At 41.0% G+C, this 19075-nt stretch overlaps 1 protein-coding gene across 1 annotated transcript; it reads left to right on the top strand.

Annotated features, from left to right (window-relative positions):
* The first annotated feature begins 158 nt into the window (after positions 1-158).
* On the top strand, positions 159-12401 carry LOC118405788 (uncharacterized protein KIAA1841-like). The gene is made up of 11 exons (XM_035805540.1): positions 159-231; positions 1758-1944; positions 2616-2770; positions 3528-3722; positions 5007-5634; positions 6253-6390; positions 6725-6920; positions 8370-8465; positions 10569-10741; positions 11166-11309; positions 12233-12401. The coding sequence occupies exons 2-11, from the start codon at positions 1793-1795 to the stop codon at positions 12354-12356; spliced, it is 2001 nt and encodes a 666-aa protein (XP_035661433.1). The 5' UTR covers positions 159-231; positions 1758-1792; the 3' UTR covers positions 12357-12401.
* The last annotated feature ends 6674 nt before the right edge of the window (positions 12402-19075 follow it).

The raw sequence follows: 19075 nt of genomic DNA, 5'->3' as shown, positions 1-19075 counted from the left end.
TTATCTTTACATCATCAAACAACTTAAAGATAGTTTTAGGGATATTAAGAATACTTCTTAAAACAAACTGAGAAGAGGTGCACCTTAGATAACGTAGTGGTGAGTTTTAGACCCACAAATATGCTGACGTCAGATTATTGATTTGTCCCTGATATAATTGGGGTCATCGCAGGTCAACATCCCAGGTCGCCAAGACAGCAGGACGCTCGATGGAGACGCGATTTTATGAAGGTTTGTGTCGCGATTTCTGCTATAGTCTAGCGATCGGGGTACATCTTCTTATTCCTTAACATTCAAGAAAATACCAGGAATAGGGCGTTTTGCAAAGAAGGCTCAGGTTTTTGTTATTTTATTATTTCAGGGTCAGTTTGGGTGGGTGGTGTGATTTCAGCTGATGTGGATAGCCATTCCTTTATAAATGCATTCCAGCTTAGTGAGGAATGGCGTTTTTTCCTGCCAAATATTTGGTGATGTTTTGTGCACATTGAGACAAGGTGCAATGTTACTATCCCTATCAGATCCCTCTGACCTTGGTGAAGGAAAGAAAAAGACAAGGACAAAAGCTTTGTTTTTACTAAATATTTATGGTTACATCAAAACATTGATACCTTGATCAAAACAGAAGAAAAATTATTATCAATAAGTAGTGCTAAATAGTAGTACCCAAATTCAAAAGAACCTGCTGATGTACGTTATCAAAAACAGTACATACTACATGTACATAATATCAATGTTATTCATGATTTTTTTTCCAATGTTTGTTTTGCAAACCTAAATTCAGAAGCATAGGTCAATTTTATTGTCAAATACAGTAAATAACATCATGTCAACAACATTACATGTACACGCATAAGATTCGAACCCCACAGAGTCAAAGCCAATCAAACTCGGTTGTCCCCAATAAGACCAGTTCCAACTGGGCTGACAACCTTACCCAACCTATGAACTCTAAGACAATTATTTACATGTTGCTCTGAATAAAGTTCGCAACATGAAACTAGATACTAAACTACAATGTCCAACACAAAAATCGGATTCACCCCAGATTTTTGACTGATCAGCTCCAGTACAAGTCAAGGAATGGACTGGACGTGACGTCACATAGGCTTTTAAGGTGGGTTCACACTTGCGTATATATTTAAGTCCGTATGAGGCGCGCATGGGAGTATTTACCTCCACCAGGCCCCACAGGTTGCTGGAAAAGTAATTAATAGAAATTGGACAAACGTAAGCAGGTAACATGCCAGACGAGTAAGCTGGGTCGCTAACCATACTTCTCGGTCAGCTAACTCATCTGGCATGTTATGTATCTATATTTGTCCAATTTGTACTATTTTTCCCGCAACCTGTGGAGCCTGGTAGAGACTAAGAGCGTCATACGCACCTCAAGCGGACTTGAATATATACGCATGGGTGACCCAACCTTTAGCTAGGCATGTGTTCACCTGTCATTTGGACGCACTGTTCCAAAAATACATGTAGTAAGAAATTGGACCACTAGATGAAAATAAGAATCCTAGCTAAAAGCCTGATGTCAAGTTATGTTTTTGTGTTGAAACTTCTGTTTTGCTTTATTCAGAACAACTACATCTACTACCACAGATGATCTTTGATGTCAATTTTTACATGTTCTTTGTGTTTTGTCTTGTAGAAAAGAAGTAGTATACAAGGTGCTCTGTGACCACCATGCCTGAGGTGGGTACAGAGGGGTCTCTTGTGCTGGACGTCCTATTGACATGTTGGTGTTTGTTTTGTAGGAAAGAAGTAGTATACGAGGTGCTGTGTGACCACCATGCCTGAGGTGGGTACAGAGGGGTCCCTGGTGCTGGACGTCCTGCTGAAGACGTGTATCGGGAACCAGCAGCTGAAGAGCCTGCTCGAGTCCGACCCCACTCAGCTCACCAAACTTGTACCCAAAGTCTCAGCACAAACATGTAATGCAAGGTAAGGCCATCAAAAAAGACTCTCTTTTTTGTCATGAAAGCCAACATGTAAATGTGGACACAAGATCAAGAGATCATTGATTAATCTCCAAGCATATCCTACGGTAGCCTTAGATAGTATCAAAAGCTGCCAGAGGAGTGAAGCCGGCTTAGGACTCCTATGGTAGCTTTTGGTACTATCTTATGCTACCGTAGGATCTGCTTGGAGATTAGGGTTTGATTATGTGGCATTCCTGGCTAGACAATGTGTCCTTGGCATTGAAGCATTCACACAACTTTCCTCTACTCAGGTGAAATGGCTTCAGTTGGTGAGGTACTAGAAAGGGCAGTAGAAGGAGAGGGTTGGGCCCCACCTTCCAATACCGTGCTCTGGACACAATGGATAACAACCCACTGACCATACAGCCTCAAAAAGGCTATCAGACTTCCTTTACCTGAATCTAAAATCGATGCCCACAAGGTTACTACTAGTAGTGTATAAATCATACAACGTATCAAGACTTCAGATCGGTGAACAGCTCAACCGTCAAGTTATCCCAAGGACTGGAAGTAGGACAGCGATGTGGATTAGGTGCAAGAAAGTCATTCAAAGATTGAAGCGCTGGAAACAGTTGGTGCTTATATATTTTTTGTAATGCAAAAGTTACAGAGGTAACAATCCATATTCTACAGGTACAATGAGTTGTCACAGGTGGCCTCCTGCACCTGGACTGGTGCCCGCTCCACCAACAGGCAGCCAGCGCGGAAACCAAAGACAGCCAAGTGCAGTGTCACCCCTTCAAGCAACCAGAAGGCCCCAACATCTACACAGCCAAAGCAAGCAAAAGGTACTGTAAGGAGTGAATCATACGTCATATTCATTCTACTCCCTTGGTTTCAGTCAGACCGGTACAAGTGACCTCCTAACTTGTACGCAATGACAGCCTGACCAACGTGGGACCCATGGTGTCCCTGCCTGGGATAATTTTCCTATTGCCAAAAGCATTTAGAATCCTGTTTATAGTATAATCCGCATCTGACCTGATTCTATTGGTCCAGACTGAGTTGAGCCAACGTTTTATCATCTTGTCATATACATTGCAATTGCTAATTCTAAAACACAGTAAAGAAACTTGATGCAAATGAGTATTAAAAAAAGTTACAACCTAGAGTCACAGGACTATGAGTCCTATCCCACATCGGAACATGAACACAGAAAAAATAGATATTGGCAAAATCAGTATGTGTATAAGTTACCACCTTTGTGACACTTTGTCCATTGCGGTTTCGGAGTTGAGTCATAATGAGATAGTAGCGCGTAATCCAGAGGTTAGTGGCCCTGCCTCTGGGACTACAAGCCGTGAGTTCAATTCTGGCTGTGTCGCTTGCTTGACATGCACAAACTGGAAAGGTTTGTAGTCCTCAGGACAGGACGTTAAGCCGTGCTCCACTGATTATTGTGCTTGTCGAAAAGAGCTAGGGGAATGAACCTGTAAATACTGTACATATTGTCTTTCCTCTCCGTTACGACCAGTAGAAGACTTCAGTGAGCTAAGTAAAACTGGATCGAGATCACTTTCCTTTTCTTTTCCTCCCTTCCATCAGTTCCAGGTGAACTGGCTGGCCCAGGTGACCTGCCAAGCTTCCAGCTGCCCCACGCGGCCCTGCTGCCTGAGCCCCACGGCGCTAACATGGTGATCCACGTGTGTGACGAGGCCAAGAACCTGAAGCAGGACTTCTCCTGCCCGAGGGACCTCCTGGTACAGGAGATGCAGTACTTCGCTGAGTACCTCTCCACGGGTACGTTATAGTCTTATAGTTTACTATTGATCCCATTCTCTAAATCTCTGTATATACTATAACTTATAAGCCCACACAAGAACCTGAAGCTCCTGGTGCAGGAGATGCAGTACTTTGCTGAGTATCTCTCCACAGGTGTGTTATAGTCTTATTGTACTTTTATAGCTTATTATTGATCTCCTTCTCTAAACCTCTGTATAAACCCACACAACAACCAGAAGCAGGACTTCTCCTGCCCGCGGGACCTCCTGGTGCAGGAGATGCAGTACTTTGCTGAGTACCTCTCCACAGGTACGTTATACTTATAGTCTTATAGTTAACTATTCATCCCCTTCTCTAAACCTCTGTATAATATACTATAAGCCCACACAAGAACCTGAAGCTCCTAGTGCAGGAGATGCAGTACTTTGCTGAGTACCTCTCCACAGGTATGTCTCATCTATTTCTTTTACCTGGGTTAAAATCACACTCAGGCTATAGCCTGCTTTTCAGGTGTTCCTCATTCTCTTACGCAGGACATCTAACGGCGAAACCGCCTGTCTGGATGTACCCTGCTTTCTTAACCATCACTCTTAGTTCCTGTGGGCGTCGCCACAAACCAGCGGTCAGCCAATCAGAGAATAGGCCTTTCAGATTTTCAAATGGATCTTGCATATTTTAGGGAAAGCTCATTAATATTCATAAGCAGGGTCTCAGATATCTTTTTTATTTTATTTATTTCATCTTGAAACAAATGGGTAGCCCCTACAACAGTGCATAGTTGATTTCCAAGGGGGCCCATCAAACATACATGTAAATAACAGATACAATATCTTCCTCAGAGCTTCCAACTTGAGTGCTCTTTCTCGTGATATATGTTGCCAATGTCTGGTGTTTGGGTGAAAACTTTGTGACCCTTTATAAAACTTTTTTAAAGATTCACATTTGGCTTTAGAACAAGCTTGCAACATAGGGAAAGCCTAAGTTCACAAAATTTGTCCCTTAGAATACAGGAAATAGTGTTTAAACCTTTCAGGGGGCAGTCGATTGTAAAATTTCTTGGTTATGATTTTAGACATAATTTGATTTACAATATACAGTTAGACCTAACAATGATTTGTGCTATTCCGTATATAGTAGAGTAGATTCATCCCTCAAGCTACCGACATCTTGCACAATGCAGTCGCCCCTCAGAAAGACATCTCCACATACTGTGACATAGTTCAAGTTCTTAACTTTTATTCAGCCTGTCGGCAAATGATTTGTGCTATTCCGTGTTTTGATGTCCTTTTCTTGATTTCGCAGATGCTCAGAGATGGGAAGAGGTGGATATCTCTGTTCACTGCGACGTCCACATCTTCGATTGGTTGATGCGTTACGTGAAGCGCAACAGTCCCCGCGAGAAAGACAAGGAGACGCCGAAACTCGAGCCCAACAACGTCATCTCGATCCTGATTTCCTCCGACTTCCTGAAGATGGCGACTCTTGTAGAAGAGTGTATCGAGTACTGCCATCAGAACATGAGCGCGATCGTTTCCACGCCGTGTAACATGAACTGCATCAGCGACCCGCTCATCACGCGCATTGCCGCGACCTTCGACCACAACGAGGCTGACGAGATCAAAGACCGCAAGGACAAGATCAAGAGCAAGATCTTCTGTAAGAAGATCGAGTCCCTGTTTCGCAACAATGGAGTAACACTGTTCCGCTGCCACGTGTGTAAGCGGGTGCTGACCCAAGACATGCAGATGAAGATCAAGTGTTTTCCAACGCGGATGTCGATCAACAGTCACGGTGCAATAGCGTACAGACACTCGCCTGACCCAAACTGGGACGTAAACGACTTCATCATTAATATGCACAACGAGCTGAAGGCGTGGAGGGACGTTTACTGGAGACTGTGGGGGATGTTACACTACCTCCAGTGCTCCAGGTAGGTAATGTGTGTAGTCCAGTGGTAATGTGTGTAGTCCAGTGGTAATGTGTGTAGTCCAGTAGTAATGTGTGTAGTCCAGTGGTAATGTGTGTAGTCCAGTAGTAATGTGTGTAGTCCAGTAGTAATGTGTGTAGTCCAGTGGTAATGTGTGTAGTCCAGTAGTAATGTGTGTAGTCCAGTGGTAATGTGTGTAGTCCAGTGGTTAGTGGCCCTGCCTTGAACTAGAAGCTGTGAGTGTGTGTCGCTCATCACCTGACATGCATGCTACCGGAAAGGGTCTTTGGGATGGGATGTTTAGCCTTGGTCCACTGTTCATAATGTGCTTGTAAAAAAAAAAGCCAGGGAAACTTCCCGGTACCATGAACCTGTAAGTACTGTACATGGTGTCTTTCTTCTCAGTTACGACCAGTGGAAGATTACGTCAATGAAGATTAGACATCCAGGTAATAAGATACACCAAAAAGCAGTTACTCAAACAACTGGATATGATTTTGGAAATGGTCAGACATTTCAGACAGCTATCTGGTGTCTTTCATCAGTGACAGTAGAAGACTAGCTCTTCTGTGAGCTAAAACTGGATCGAGGTCACTTTCCATTTTCTTTTCATTTCTGCAGGTGTAAGAAGGTGTTCCCCTGTGTGGAACTCTCCCACTGCCAATTCCACATGGAGCAGCCCCAGTACCCACCCTCGGGGGACGAGCTGTCCATGGTAGCGGTCGGCGTGTATGCCTGCTGTAACTCCAAAGCCATGAGGTTGGCCTTGTTGATTATGTTTGTGCCTGATTGAAATGACACAATTTTTTAGAGAAACCATGACGCTGGCCTTGCCGTTTGTATTTGTATTCAAGATAAAAAATCCTTCCCGTACCAAATGGAGCAAAGGGTGGTGCCCATATACATTTCTGTAGTTAAGTCATCATTCTAAATGGACATTATCATTGCAAATGTAAAAAAAATAACATTGAGATAAAAATGAAGGTTGGAGGCATTTTGAATTTCTTTTTTTCTTCTTGTCCTTTTTTTTTTACGCTCATGCACGATGTTTTTTATTTATCATTTTTGACAACGTTGCTGTTTTTCTTGTCAGGTTTGACCCATCAGGACTTAACAATGGTTGCAGGACCAGAGACCATGTGGTCAACTTTAGCAGCAACAAGCCGGGTGCCGATCAGGAGGAAACTGCTGACAGGGTTCTAGAAGACTTACTCCTGCACAAGGACGCGGTGTGCGTCCCGTTCAAACCCTCCACCCGGGAATCACGCAGCTTAGAAACACTTGCACAGGTGAGTATGGAAACAGAGACAGAACATACACTGTCAATTAACGGTGCACACTCCAGTTCTTCCGCGACAGGGTTCCGAGGTAGTGCGCGACCAAAAAGTGACGAAAGGCTTCCGAGGGTATATGTTTGAGTTGAGATTTCTCATTATTTCCTGCGAAATGACATTAAACGGTTACATGGCTGAAAAGCGTAGGAAATGGTGTGTTTTGTGTGCAAATTGTGTTTTGGTCCGCGGCTTACTTCCGGGATATTCCTATGCCTGAATGTAAACAGGCCGGTGACCTAGATTGACCTCTGAAGCCAAGTTGCAATGCCGCGCGTCTTGGATGATTAAAAAAACTGTAGTACTAGAATTTTCTTCATAATTGGCTGGATTACTCTTTAGAATTTCCTCTTTCTGGCAGCATCATTCGTGCTTGCCAGAAAAATCTTCTTCATCTGTTTTATCCAATGCAAAAATGCCCGATTTCGTGCATCATTTTTGACATGAAAATAATGGTTTTTCCCTATAATTTTTCAAAATTAGAGAAGTTGAAGGATCGGAACTCAGTTGGTCTTGTAGCTAAAGGAATATCCTCTCACTCCATAACCAGTTATTTTGCTTCAGGATAATTCCCTGGAAGAGATGGTCGCTAGCCTTGAGGGTGTGCCACCTCTATTTGAAACCCCATATAAACTGGGGTGTGCCCCCTTAAATCTGTCTATAGCAACCACTTAAGGGACTATAGGCAGGTGGACACTATAGAGAAAATATTGTTTTTTCCCTCACTGGGGCTCAGAGACAATTTCATTGTAATTCCATCTGTTAAAGTGGCCATCCTCTGACCTGTTATCCTGCCTGGCTTGCACTTATTAGATACAGGTCCAGTACTGCCGGTACACCGGTGTTCCGGTATTTTGGACCTGTAATGTTGATTGTACCAGTACTGTATCAGTACAGTGTACCATTACATAGCTCTAGTATGACGTCATCTATTGTTCTAGAACAATTGCCTACATGTATGTCATGGAAGTTTGTACATTCAAGGAGGAGGCAATATTATTATGACGTCATACTTACTTTACTTATCCTCTTCATCCCATGTGGGACATAAGGCTGTGATACGTTTCCTCCACTGGGGTCTGTTCTGTGCTAGGGGCTGAGCAGCATCCCAGGGGATCCCAATGGCCTTTAGGTCTTTAGCCACAGTACGTCTCCATGTAGTTTTCGAACGTCCCTGTTTTCTCTTCCCCTCAGGGGCCCAATGTAGAGCAACTTTGGGAATGCGGTGATCCGACATCCACAGAACATGGCCCAACCATTTCAGTCTTCTGATGGCATTTTGACGTCATAGTAGACGTTTACAATGCTATGTGTATTTCACACTCCAAGAGGGTGGTCTGTGTACAAGCAGAGTACAGTGAACTAGAAACGAGGATCAGTGAATCAGTATTGTTTTCTTACCAACAGGTTGGGATGGACTACCTCTTAGATGGTAACGAGAAAACGAAGCGTCCGATCTTCCCGGACAACGGAGTATTGGCCAACCGACAACACAGCCCGGATGTAAGTGCATTTAATTTAATGCTTATCTTTTGTTTGGGTGGTTTGCAACACTGCATCTAATGAGGGATAAATAAAATTAAAGTTCGACATTGAAAGATAAGTGTTCTCATTCATTTCACTTTACTTTGTTCAACTGTATTGTGATATGTATCACAAGAGTTTTGACCAGCCTAAAGAAAATTACAAGGAAAAAAAGATAATTCCTACCATAAGTTTTTTTCCAGGACGAAACAAGAAACACAACATTGTTTTTCCTAGGCCCTAGAATGCTAACTTTTCCTTTTAACAAGTGCTAACTGAGCCTAACTCTAACCAAAGTAGCCACTATTGTTGTACCTTACTAATGCTTCACACTGTTTCTAACTTGTCGTGTTGGATGTGAACTCCTTCCGTCTTCACCCTCTTCACTTCTCTGTGTGTTCTTCTGTTTCTGACACCCCTCCCCCTCCAATTGTGATCCTCCCCCGTCTGCTGACACCCTCCCCCACCAATCGTGACCCTCCCCCGTGTGCAGGCGGTGGGGTCCTGGCGTGTATGGTTGGGTTTTACCACTTTTTGCAAGACTCTCAAGACTTTCTCCTTCTTACGCTGCTGCCGAGAGGAGAGTGCTTCCAACATCCAGGCTGAGCTTACTCTCCTACCTCCTTTTGCACACATAATATGTAAACATAAACATAAACATAAACAAGCAGGGTTGGACAAGTCCACTAGCCCGATTGTCCAGGGCAAGTGAAAGTGCTGATCAGGCATGTAATACATGTCCTACCCCACTAGCTCAATCAGGCAAATAAGATTTTTTCCATGAGTGAGACTTTTCACAGTCAAGGCATCAAGCATTAGTCTAATATAAAAGTATGCAGAAAAATGAAAACCATCATAAACGAAGTGAAAATACAAAGAAAAATGTTATTTTAAGTTCTGGCAAGTGAAAAGTTGGTTTGGGCAAGTACATTTTTATGTACTTGCCCCATGGGACAAGGGAACTTTAGAAAAGTTGTCCAACCCTGAACATAAACAAGCACAGCCCTGGATCTTTCTTCACCTTGGTGGCTATTCTTACAGATTTGTTTTAAAAATAAATTTTCTGGAAACTTGTAGATAAAGGATACTGGACAATTTCTAGTACCTTGATAAAATGCTGAAATAGCTTGATTTGGAAAAGCTAGAAAACAAGCTTGTAGCTTACAATGTCAGGATTTTTTTCAGTAACTTTTTTTAAAGCCTAATCTTCCCAAAACAGTGTCCTGAAAAGTTAGTATGTTGGACCACTTCTACTACCTCAACAAAAACCAAAACTACCACTACTGGAGGCAAAAAAGCTAGATAGGCCTTCTTGCAATGTAAAATGTCAGGCCGGGCTCTTAGAAAGGCGTGTGCTTTTTATCTTAGACCTCTGTTGTTTTTTAAATTTAAATAAGTGCTGGCCTGGATCTCCCTTTGCCTTGGTGGCCTTTCTTACAATCACTAGATCTTTTTTTGATGATTTTTTTTTTCAGATTTTGTGAGGTAATTTTCCAAAAACAGTGCCTTGAAAACTTATTGATAACGGATAGTTCTACCTCCACAAAATGCAAGTATAGTAGAAAGGCAAGATAGGCCTCCTTGTGAGGCAGAAAGTCAGCCTGGAGTCTTAAAAATTTGTACTTTGCAGTTTTTGCTGATTATTTGAATCACATTTCTTGTGAAAAACAATTTTCTCCTTGCGGCACTCTTACTTTTTAAATCCCCAGAGTCTATTAGTAACAGTTCCAATTTCCCAAACAGTCATGCTCAAAAGCAAAGGACTAAGTTTAGCTTCCAATACCATTGGGCAAACATGGAAACACCTCAATGTCAGCGGGTGATTTGTTTTATTACCACAGGTGACACAATAGACATGTGCATGGTAACGTGCATGATGGTTACATAGGTATTAAAGGTGTTGCTTGCTAAGGATACAACCCTAATCTAACTAATCTGCAATGATTCTTTGCTTTGCTTTCTTTCTATCTTTCTTTTAGGGCATGTACGTGTAAGAGTATGCAAATTGGTGAGAAGACAGCAGAACCTGTGAGAGTTTGGTCCAATCTAACGTACACTTGTTGATGTTTGTTGCTGTTCCAGACTGGCGGTGTTCAGCGCGCGTTCACGCCCGACAACGAGTCGGTGAACGGAAGCGATGACGAAGTCGGGGACTCTGAGCAGCCTCGGACCAGCCTCCCGCGCGTGATCGTGAAGAAGGGAGGAAACGTGGTGCAAACCAGCAAAAATGCGCAGTCCGATAAGAACAAAGCAAGGTACTGATGTACTTTTCTTCATGCCACATGTCACATGTTTTTGGTCTTGGAACAATGGTAAAGGGTCAAATGTCTTGACACAAAGGTAAAGGGCCTCAAAATGTCATGTGTCAAAGGTTTTGGAATGAGGATAAAGGTTCAAAGGTCTTGGTGCAAAGGTAAAGGGTCAAAGGTCTTGGTTTAAAGGTAAAGGGTCAAGCATCTTGATACAAAGGAAAAGGGTCAAAGGTCTTGGCACAAAGGTGAAGGGTCAAAGATTTGTGCATTTGCATGGGTTGAAGGTCAGACAATCCTGTGAGTGGATGGGAAGGAAGAACAGCAGAGGTGAAGGTCATGGTGTCAGAGTTCAAAGGTGAAAGCAACAGGTGGAGGTAAGAAACGCCTTCACCGAATTCCGACTGAGTTAACCGTTCTGGTGTCTCAGTTTTCTCTTTTATTGTAGGAAGTGGGACACGACACGGTCGCTGCGGTGGAACCAGGATGCCCAGCGCGAGGAGGACGCCATGAGGAACTCCGACATGGTCTCACAGCTCGCCAAGATTCACTTCGGTACCCTGGAGAAAACTAAGTGAGTACTGACAGTATTTTTTCTTAACGAGACTGTTCAGAGCAAGGTCATTAGACCACTTCAAGGCAATGAACTAAGAAATTGGAAATAGCCAAAGATAATCTTTATTGACACGACAACAACAAAAGTACAGGGACTTTCGTAAGGTGTACATGTATAACAACTACTTACAGTACAACTAAACACACATATATGGATATCTATAGGTATGAATAAATCAACATATAGGGTCTAGCATAGCTGTGCATGGAGATAGCGGTGGACATTTGCTTTGAAGGCTGATAAGTTGTAGACAGGAGGAAAACAGTTGTAATCGAGAGAGTTCCATAATTTGACTGTCCGGGGAAAAAATGTTACTGTAGAAGGACTTGGAAACCGGCAATGGAACAGTGTAGCGATGTATGCACTCAAAATGATACAGTTCCTCCACTAGCAGTGTAGTAGATTACATTTTTATATGATCAGGGGGCAAATTTTCATAAATTATATGTTATAAAAAGTATCACTATGTAGATACCCTCATAGTCCCTGGATTTATCAGCCCTAAAATTGCAGGAACTATTTTTCTTCAGATTTTTTTTTTTTTAGAAATGGATCAAAATTGTCACTTAACAGGATGCAGCAGTTTGATAGATATTGTCAAAAATAAAGCAGCAGCTGTGTTTTTTTTATACTCTCCAACAGCAATGGATAATTACTGTACTAGAATTTGGCAAAAACTTAACCAACACACCTTTTTCAACTCTTAGTAGCACTTGGGAGATCCCATGGTCTGTTATTTTCAATTGTTAGAACTGACTGTATCTTTATGAATTTACCAGGACTTCAATATGTGGTCTGTGTCTTTGCTAGAATTGCTTTGTCTGATGATTACCTTTTCCCATAAAACCTCATTGAAGAGCTTTTGTAATTTGACACCACAGGAAGGAGTATGCTGGTGGTATCTACTCCAAACTCGACGCACAATTCCGCAGCACGCTGCAACCGTCCAAACCCACTGGTGTGGCAGCACCGCTTCGGACCAGACAGAGGCCACCACTGAGATAAACGGATTGTCCCTGTTGTTTGTGTTAAGGGATTGTCCATTAAGCATTCGGTTTATCGCAAAGGAAACATTTCCCAACAAACCTTATAAGGAAAGTCTACCCATGGCCACACCAATTGATTTCCTTGGTTCTTGGATTTTTAAAACTAAAAATTTAGCAAGCGGACATCACAAAAGCAGCGGGCAGGGAGGAAAACTTAAATGTGACTGTATTCACTCCATAAAACAGAGTGCACCAAGTTGACACATAAACCTGGCCCTCTGGCTTTGTTTCATAATGTTTTTTCCAGTTGAACATTTTTTTTAGATATCCGAGAACCAACAAATTAAATTGGAATGGCCTAGAAGAATAATGTTTTCCTGTTTGCCACTCTTCAAATCACTAAAATTCCAGTAATACTCACCCGTCAGCTATAACAGATGGTTAGTCTCCAACTCTGAAGATGTGAAGTCAAAAGTATTGTTCTCTACCTCTGGAGTCCCAAACCACAGCAAAACAAAAGTTTAAATGATATAATTGGTATATCCTGAAACTGTTACCCTCAAAAACTAGAAATATACCCCCAGAATACCCCCAAACATAGTAGAACCTCCTTCTTGGTACATTGTATATCCAAGTTCTTGTAAGCATGCACTTTTAGTCTTTTATAGACACAGGTTTGATGTACTGTTCCATGACTTCTTGTAGACCACTGTCTAGGGTTTGTAATGTTTTGGCCCAAAACGTTTCTGTAAGACATGGAAAATTCACTCTAAGCTAAGGATTCCAAATGACAACAGATTAAAGACTTTACACTATACATGTATATGCTCCTCTTTTACTTCTGGAGTATTTGTGAAACAACCCTATATCAGTAACTGGTGATCAATGAGATGGAATTTTGTCTATCAAATCCAATGCAAATTATGCTATTAAAAATAGTTACCAGAAAATAGGCTGTATGTAACTCAGATTGGCCACTAAGTGGTCTTGGGTTAACATGAAACGTTCTACATATTAGCTGTACATACATAGAGCATTTATTATGGAAAAATTTATGCATTCTTGAATAATGTGTTAGCCATCAACTCTTGGACATAGCATCATTGAAAGGGTATGTTGTTAATACAACTTTGTGCTTTTGTAGTTAACGCTAGTTCACCTTTATCCGTGGGGTGACCTATAATCGTTGTTAAAAACAGTGAATTTAGGGATATCAAGACTACAGGAAATGGTTTCAAATTTGAAATATTTTCAAAATATATTGTAATTCGAAACCACCGGTACGTCAACTTGATATCCCTAGATACCATGTTAAAGAAACAATGGATATATGTAACCCCCTGGATAAAGGTGATTTAGCATTAGCCCTTTATAAATACATGTAGAAGAGAGAGTGCAGGCATGTAGCTGCTGTTGCATATAATGTGAATGATTTTGAAAACCGAAAGGTTTATGTATTTGTTATTTTGTAAACTTTAAAGTTCATGTATTGTATACACATACAAGTTATTTGATGGTGTGTATGGAAAGCAACATGTTTGAATGCTGCTCTCTATTGTTTTGTTACACTCTGAGACATTTGGCATTTGCACACAGAATGTTGCCAATGAATTTACAGGATACATGACAAGAAGTGGGTTTCAGTATTCTCCAAGCAGACGCTAGTGAGAAAACTAACCGGTAAAAATCCTAACCACTACTATCTCCGTGACCCAACCTCTGCTTGGAGAATAGATTTCCGACCATGTGCTGCTAAAGGACCACAGATACCCAGTCCTGGAGTAAAATATTCTTTCGAGAACTGTTCAACTTTTCTTACCTACTTTCTGTATGTTATCAGCCTCCATGACAAGACATTAAACATGAAAAGTGTTGCCATTCGTCTGTCTTAACTTTGTAAACTGGCATATGTAGATAGCAAAACGATATGAAGGATGTAAAGTTGTTGATAGACTGGACACAATGTCTTATTTTATTTGTTTTACTTACACATGTATTTCGACCAAATTATGCACCCAACTACAGTTCGTAGCTTGCGGAAACTCTCAATATAGTATGAATATACTTGGTAGTATGCCAAACGATAGATTCTTCATTTTTGTTCTTCCACATCTTCTTTGATCTTGGAATATTCTATGACGTTTTCCAATATTTGTTTTGCAATCCGTAGCATATATTTTGTTATTTTGAATCTGCTTTGACAACTTTTTATTTTATTTTTGGAAATGGCCGAAAATTGATGCATGCGTAGATATCATCCATATAATCAAATAAACATGGCCTAATCCGTGACCTTAGTAACGTTGCCTTTGTGTCTCGTTACGTGGTGACTAGTGAGTAAGAAACCCCTGATGTTTTTCATCCTATTGTTTAGATTTCATAGTGACACAAGATAAATGATACGAAACGTAAGATACAAAATCTATTACACTAATGTCAAAACTGCAATACCGTCCATTAAAGATTCAGAGATGCCCGCTTAACTCTTTGACACCTATAGAAGTGTTAACAAAAGATAGAGTCTTCAACGTTTGCACAAGAGAGACCCTATCAAACGTACCCTGAATGTACAAGGGTGGTTGTGTGTACTCTCCAAGCAGACGTATTATAAAGAATGTTTTTGCAAGTTCATGCCCGTAGGCTAATTGTTAAGATTACCTTACTCATTTCTCGAACAAAATTAAAATATGTAAAAGGCTTGCCTAAGATGAGACATGAGCAAGTACATGGTGGAAACAAGATACGGAATATGCATGTCAGAATGAACAGTGTTAAATACCATACAAAGAGACTACTCGATTACTATATCTAGATAGGCTGGGTTTGACTTCTTTTTTGGAAGCAGAGGAACACAAAGAGTCCCACTTTTTTTACCATTTGTGGGTTTTGTGATTTCAAGAGGAAAGTGGCTTTCTGTTCGTCCATAAATGTGGGAAAGATGGGGAATATAATTGTGATTTCTTTAAACAATATGGTTCTTTCGTTGTGGTTAAAATGTACAAGGACCAGGCTCAGTCTTTTAAGCCTGTTTTGTGACATTTCGTACATCTTTTAGGTAGTACACTGTTTTACTTGAGATAAAACTTCTAAGAGCACTTCGTGGTAGGGCTACTCGAAAGATGCAACTTTTACTTGGCCACAGCAAGGGAATTTTGTTGAGAAGTTAGCAATCTTTTTTTCACCTATCTTGTTTTTTTCGCTTAACTATCATGATCATATTGATGTAAATTACATATATATTGTGTTATAAAGTTTCTGACTTATGTGGTATCTATATAGGCTTTTGTCTCTCCCCATTCGTGGTGCGTCCATGTAATGTTCCTTAAATCGCAGGTTATACAAGTGACTTGGGACAGGTGGGGTAGCGTGTGCTTCTTCAATTACACCTGTTTGAAACGCGTTTGGGTCTCAAAGGAGGGCAGTTTTGTCCGGCTAAATGGACTTTCGCCGCGGCAATTCTTGTCATTGTGTCTCTAAAAAGCCGTTTTTACCATCTCGGGAATGAAAGAGTTGTGCGGTGCAGAGTGTCTTTGTGATCATGAGTCACTCGGTACGAAATGCTTTTTACGATGCTGTTCTGTTCCAAATGCACATAATCAATGGGGAATTAACCGCCTCGCGTGACTTCAGCGTACTTCTAACACCACCGCATGCCAGAGGCGCTCATCAATTATGCAAAAATACAACTTCTTACAGCGAGAAACACGCATGTTGAGGTCGGGACACAAAACGTTTGAACAATAGATTTTCCGCCCCGGCGTTACCAAGTTCGCTGTTTGCATGCATGGATACGATTCATGAATATCGAAATCGTTTTCAAAGTCGTTCCGTCATAGCGGCGCTACTAAAGGCTTTCTTTCATGATTTTTGATATCCTTTGTTGTGCGTTACCACATATACCGTTGCCAAAACCGAAGAACTTAGACCGCAATAAATACCAATACCCATCATTTGGTTACTACAGATGAAGTGGACTTAATCACATATCATTACATGCACATACGTGGTGTGTGAGAGAGCGCATGTGTATGTGTAGAGTTTGTATTACTGGAGTATATAAACTTGCAGCTACCGGGTTGTATATATAACAAGATTGATAGCTATTTTGGCATTACAAACAGACGGGACAGACGTGTTCTTTGTCTACTATAACCTTACTTTGAAGTTTCTGTATGAAAATCGCGTGACATGAAGAGTGTCGGCCTGTGGGGCGAAATGTTTTTTGAAGAAGCGTTCTGACTTTTGCCGACAGAGACGAAGCTTGTGCAACGAAATCGGATCCAGGTAAGTCTTCTTTTTTTATTTTTGAGTTTCTCGTAATGAGACATAAGCGTAATAAAAGAAAATTATGGAAGATATCGTATAGTAGTATTTCAACATTCTTCTAGAGTTCGAGGTGAAATGGCAAGGGAGATTTGAGGTATAATCTTGTACAGATGTTCTTTTTTACTATTTAGTTTAGCTAAATCATTGACCATTTGAGGAAAGCAATGTATGTTTACGTTGTACAAGATCTTTTTAGTGGAAACGTAGTGCAAACTGTGCCAATTTGCAATGATCGGGTCATCAACGTCAGGGTCTTTTTCATATGAAACGCCGTAAATTTACCATCAGTGGCAAGCATCGGTCATTCTTTGCCAGGCTGCACACTATTTAATGTCTACTCAACATCGGTACAATGTGGGTCATATAGATGTGAGCATTTGTAGCATGATTAAATTACCCGCACACAATATGGCAATTTTAGCATGGCTGTAGACACAGCGCAAAGCGTGCGAATAGCCCATCTTTCTAGCATGTTATGTAATAATTTAGTACGATCGTAGATTTTCTTGGTACCATAGAACGAGAGATATTATTGTTTTTTTCTTTCTACAAAAGAAAATGTGATTTGAGAGGGTCTCATTTAATCACGAATACAATGATATACGATCGTGACCTTATTATGAACCCTTAAACAATTGAAAAAGACATAAAACCGTCAATGCGAAAATTTACGAGCACATTTGTCTGTGTCTATGATACAATCATCAATACAAACATACACACTTAAAACAATCCATGTCGTATATATCCATATATGTGTGCTTTATTCATTTGATATCCAGTTTGAGAGAAATTTTCTAAGACGGGCCTTTTCTGAAGAACCAATTCAACGTTCATTCCAAGGGTCTACGAAATGATATCATGTTACAGCCCTTTTTTATTCTTAGATTTAGAAGACACACCCAGGTTTGTACTGAACACTACAAGCTGCATATATATATATATATAGGGCAGATTTAATTGATCCGCTGTCACCAGGAAAGGACCCCTACTCTTTTCGATATTAAAGTGTGGTGGGTTCTTTTACATGCTCGAGGTGTCGCTCATCTAAAAGATGAGAGCTCTGTTTAACGTTATCGTCCTATCCGAGGGACGGCCCTTATTGAAGCTAGCAACTCATTTACATCTCAAAGTTGAGTGAGGATGTAGCGCCGTTCGTATGGCCAATAACCGCCTCTAGCTAGGGCTAGAACATTGGGATTTCTAGGCATTCGAACTCAGTATACTTACCTCCAGGTTCTGTGTCAACCACCCTTACCACAAAATCTATGAACGTATACAAAGATTGGTCACTACCAGGCTCAACATGTCGCTAGAAATAGTAGAAATTCGTTTATATAGACAGATAAGTTACTCTCCAAGCAGAGGTTAGGCCCCGGCTGTTTTTAACGTTTTTTTAGTCGTCTTTATCGGGCTTTTTATTTTGTCATTTTTCTTTAAGTACGCCAGCAAAATGTTTTGACACAGAGAGATAAAATAAAAAATAGAAAGCCCGATAAAAACGACTTAAAAAACGTTAGAAAAACAGCCGAAGCCTAACCTCTGCCTGGAGAGTAAGATAACACACCAGAGGGATCAACTGGCCCAAAGTACAGTTCTCCGGTAGTATGTTTCAAACTAATTAGTTTTGGGCCGGCCAACCCCTCTAGTGTGTTACTGTATCTGCCTATTTGGCCAATTTCTAATATACCAAATGTATTTCCATCGACATGTGGAACCTGAAAGAGACTGTTCAAATCTATGTGTGTAATATGTATGATTATCTCGAATCAATATCTATTGGCAATGGAAATAAATGGGGAATATCAATTTCGCCGTCAGTCATTGTTAACGTGCAATTGGTTGGAAATTTAAAGCCAAAATGTTGAACAAAGTTCAGCCTGTGCGTATGTCGATGGAGGTTAGACACCCATGTACGTACATATATTACCAAGGATTAACAATTCAATGGCCTTGATATTAACATTATACAAAATAAATCACTCACAGAGTCGGGCATTTTAAACAAAGACCGTATGACTCTGTCAAGGTGGTATCTCACTGCACTTGGGGCACCGGTGTGGCACTGCGGGGTTCGAAAGATTATCCAACGAATTCCAGAGATGAAGAACTAATTTCTTACGTTTTGTGCATTTTGTTGTCTTCTAAGTCACAATTTTACGTACTACGCAATATCTAGATTACCAAAAAAAATCTGCGAAAATAACACAACGGTGTCGCAATGAATGAACGCCACAGTGCCGCACCGGTGCCCGAAGTGCAGTGAGATACCACCTTTAGATACCTCCGCCGGCCGTGTGATTCATCTAGTACAAAGTCAATACGGGTATTGATACAAAACTTCTTTTAATGACAAGGAACTTCGTACGTTTCTTTTATATAAACAGATCAATGCTGAAGGTCTACATGTGT

Source organism: Branchiostoma floridae, chromosome 18, assembly GCF_000003815.2.
Source record: "Branchiostoma floridae strain S238N-H82 chromosome 18, Bfl_VNyyK, whole genome shotgun sequence".
NCBI classification, from domain to species: domain Eukaryota; kingdom Metazoa; phylum Chordata; class Leptocardii; order Amphioxiformes; family Branchiostomatidae; genus Branchiostoma; species Branchiostoma floridae.
Note: the sequence above shows the minus strand (reverse complement) of the source record. Positions and strands in the feature narration are given on the sequence as shown.

What these genes read in the sequence shown, in the direction of transcription:
- LOC118405788 (XM_035805540.1), top strand. Translation starts at nt 1,793, where the DNA reads ATGCCTGAGGTGGGTACAGAGGGGTCCCTGGTGCTGGACGTCCTGCTG. An exon ending in GCTTAGAAACACTTGCACAG is followed by an intron (nt 6,921 to 8,369) that starts GTGAGTATGGAA and finishes TCTTACCAACAG; the next exon opens with GTTGGGATGGACTACCTCTT. An exon ending in TCCGATAAGAACAAAGCAAG is followed by an intron (nt 10,742 to 11,165) that starts GTACTGATGTAC and finishes CTGGTGTCTCAG; the next exon opens with TTTTCTCTTTTATTGTAGGA.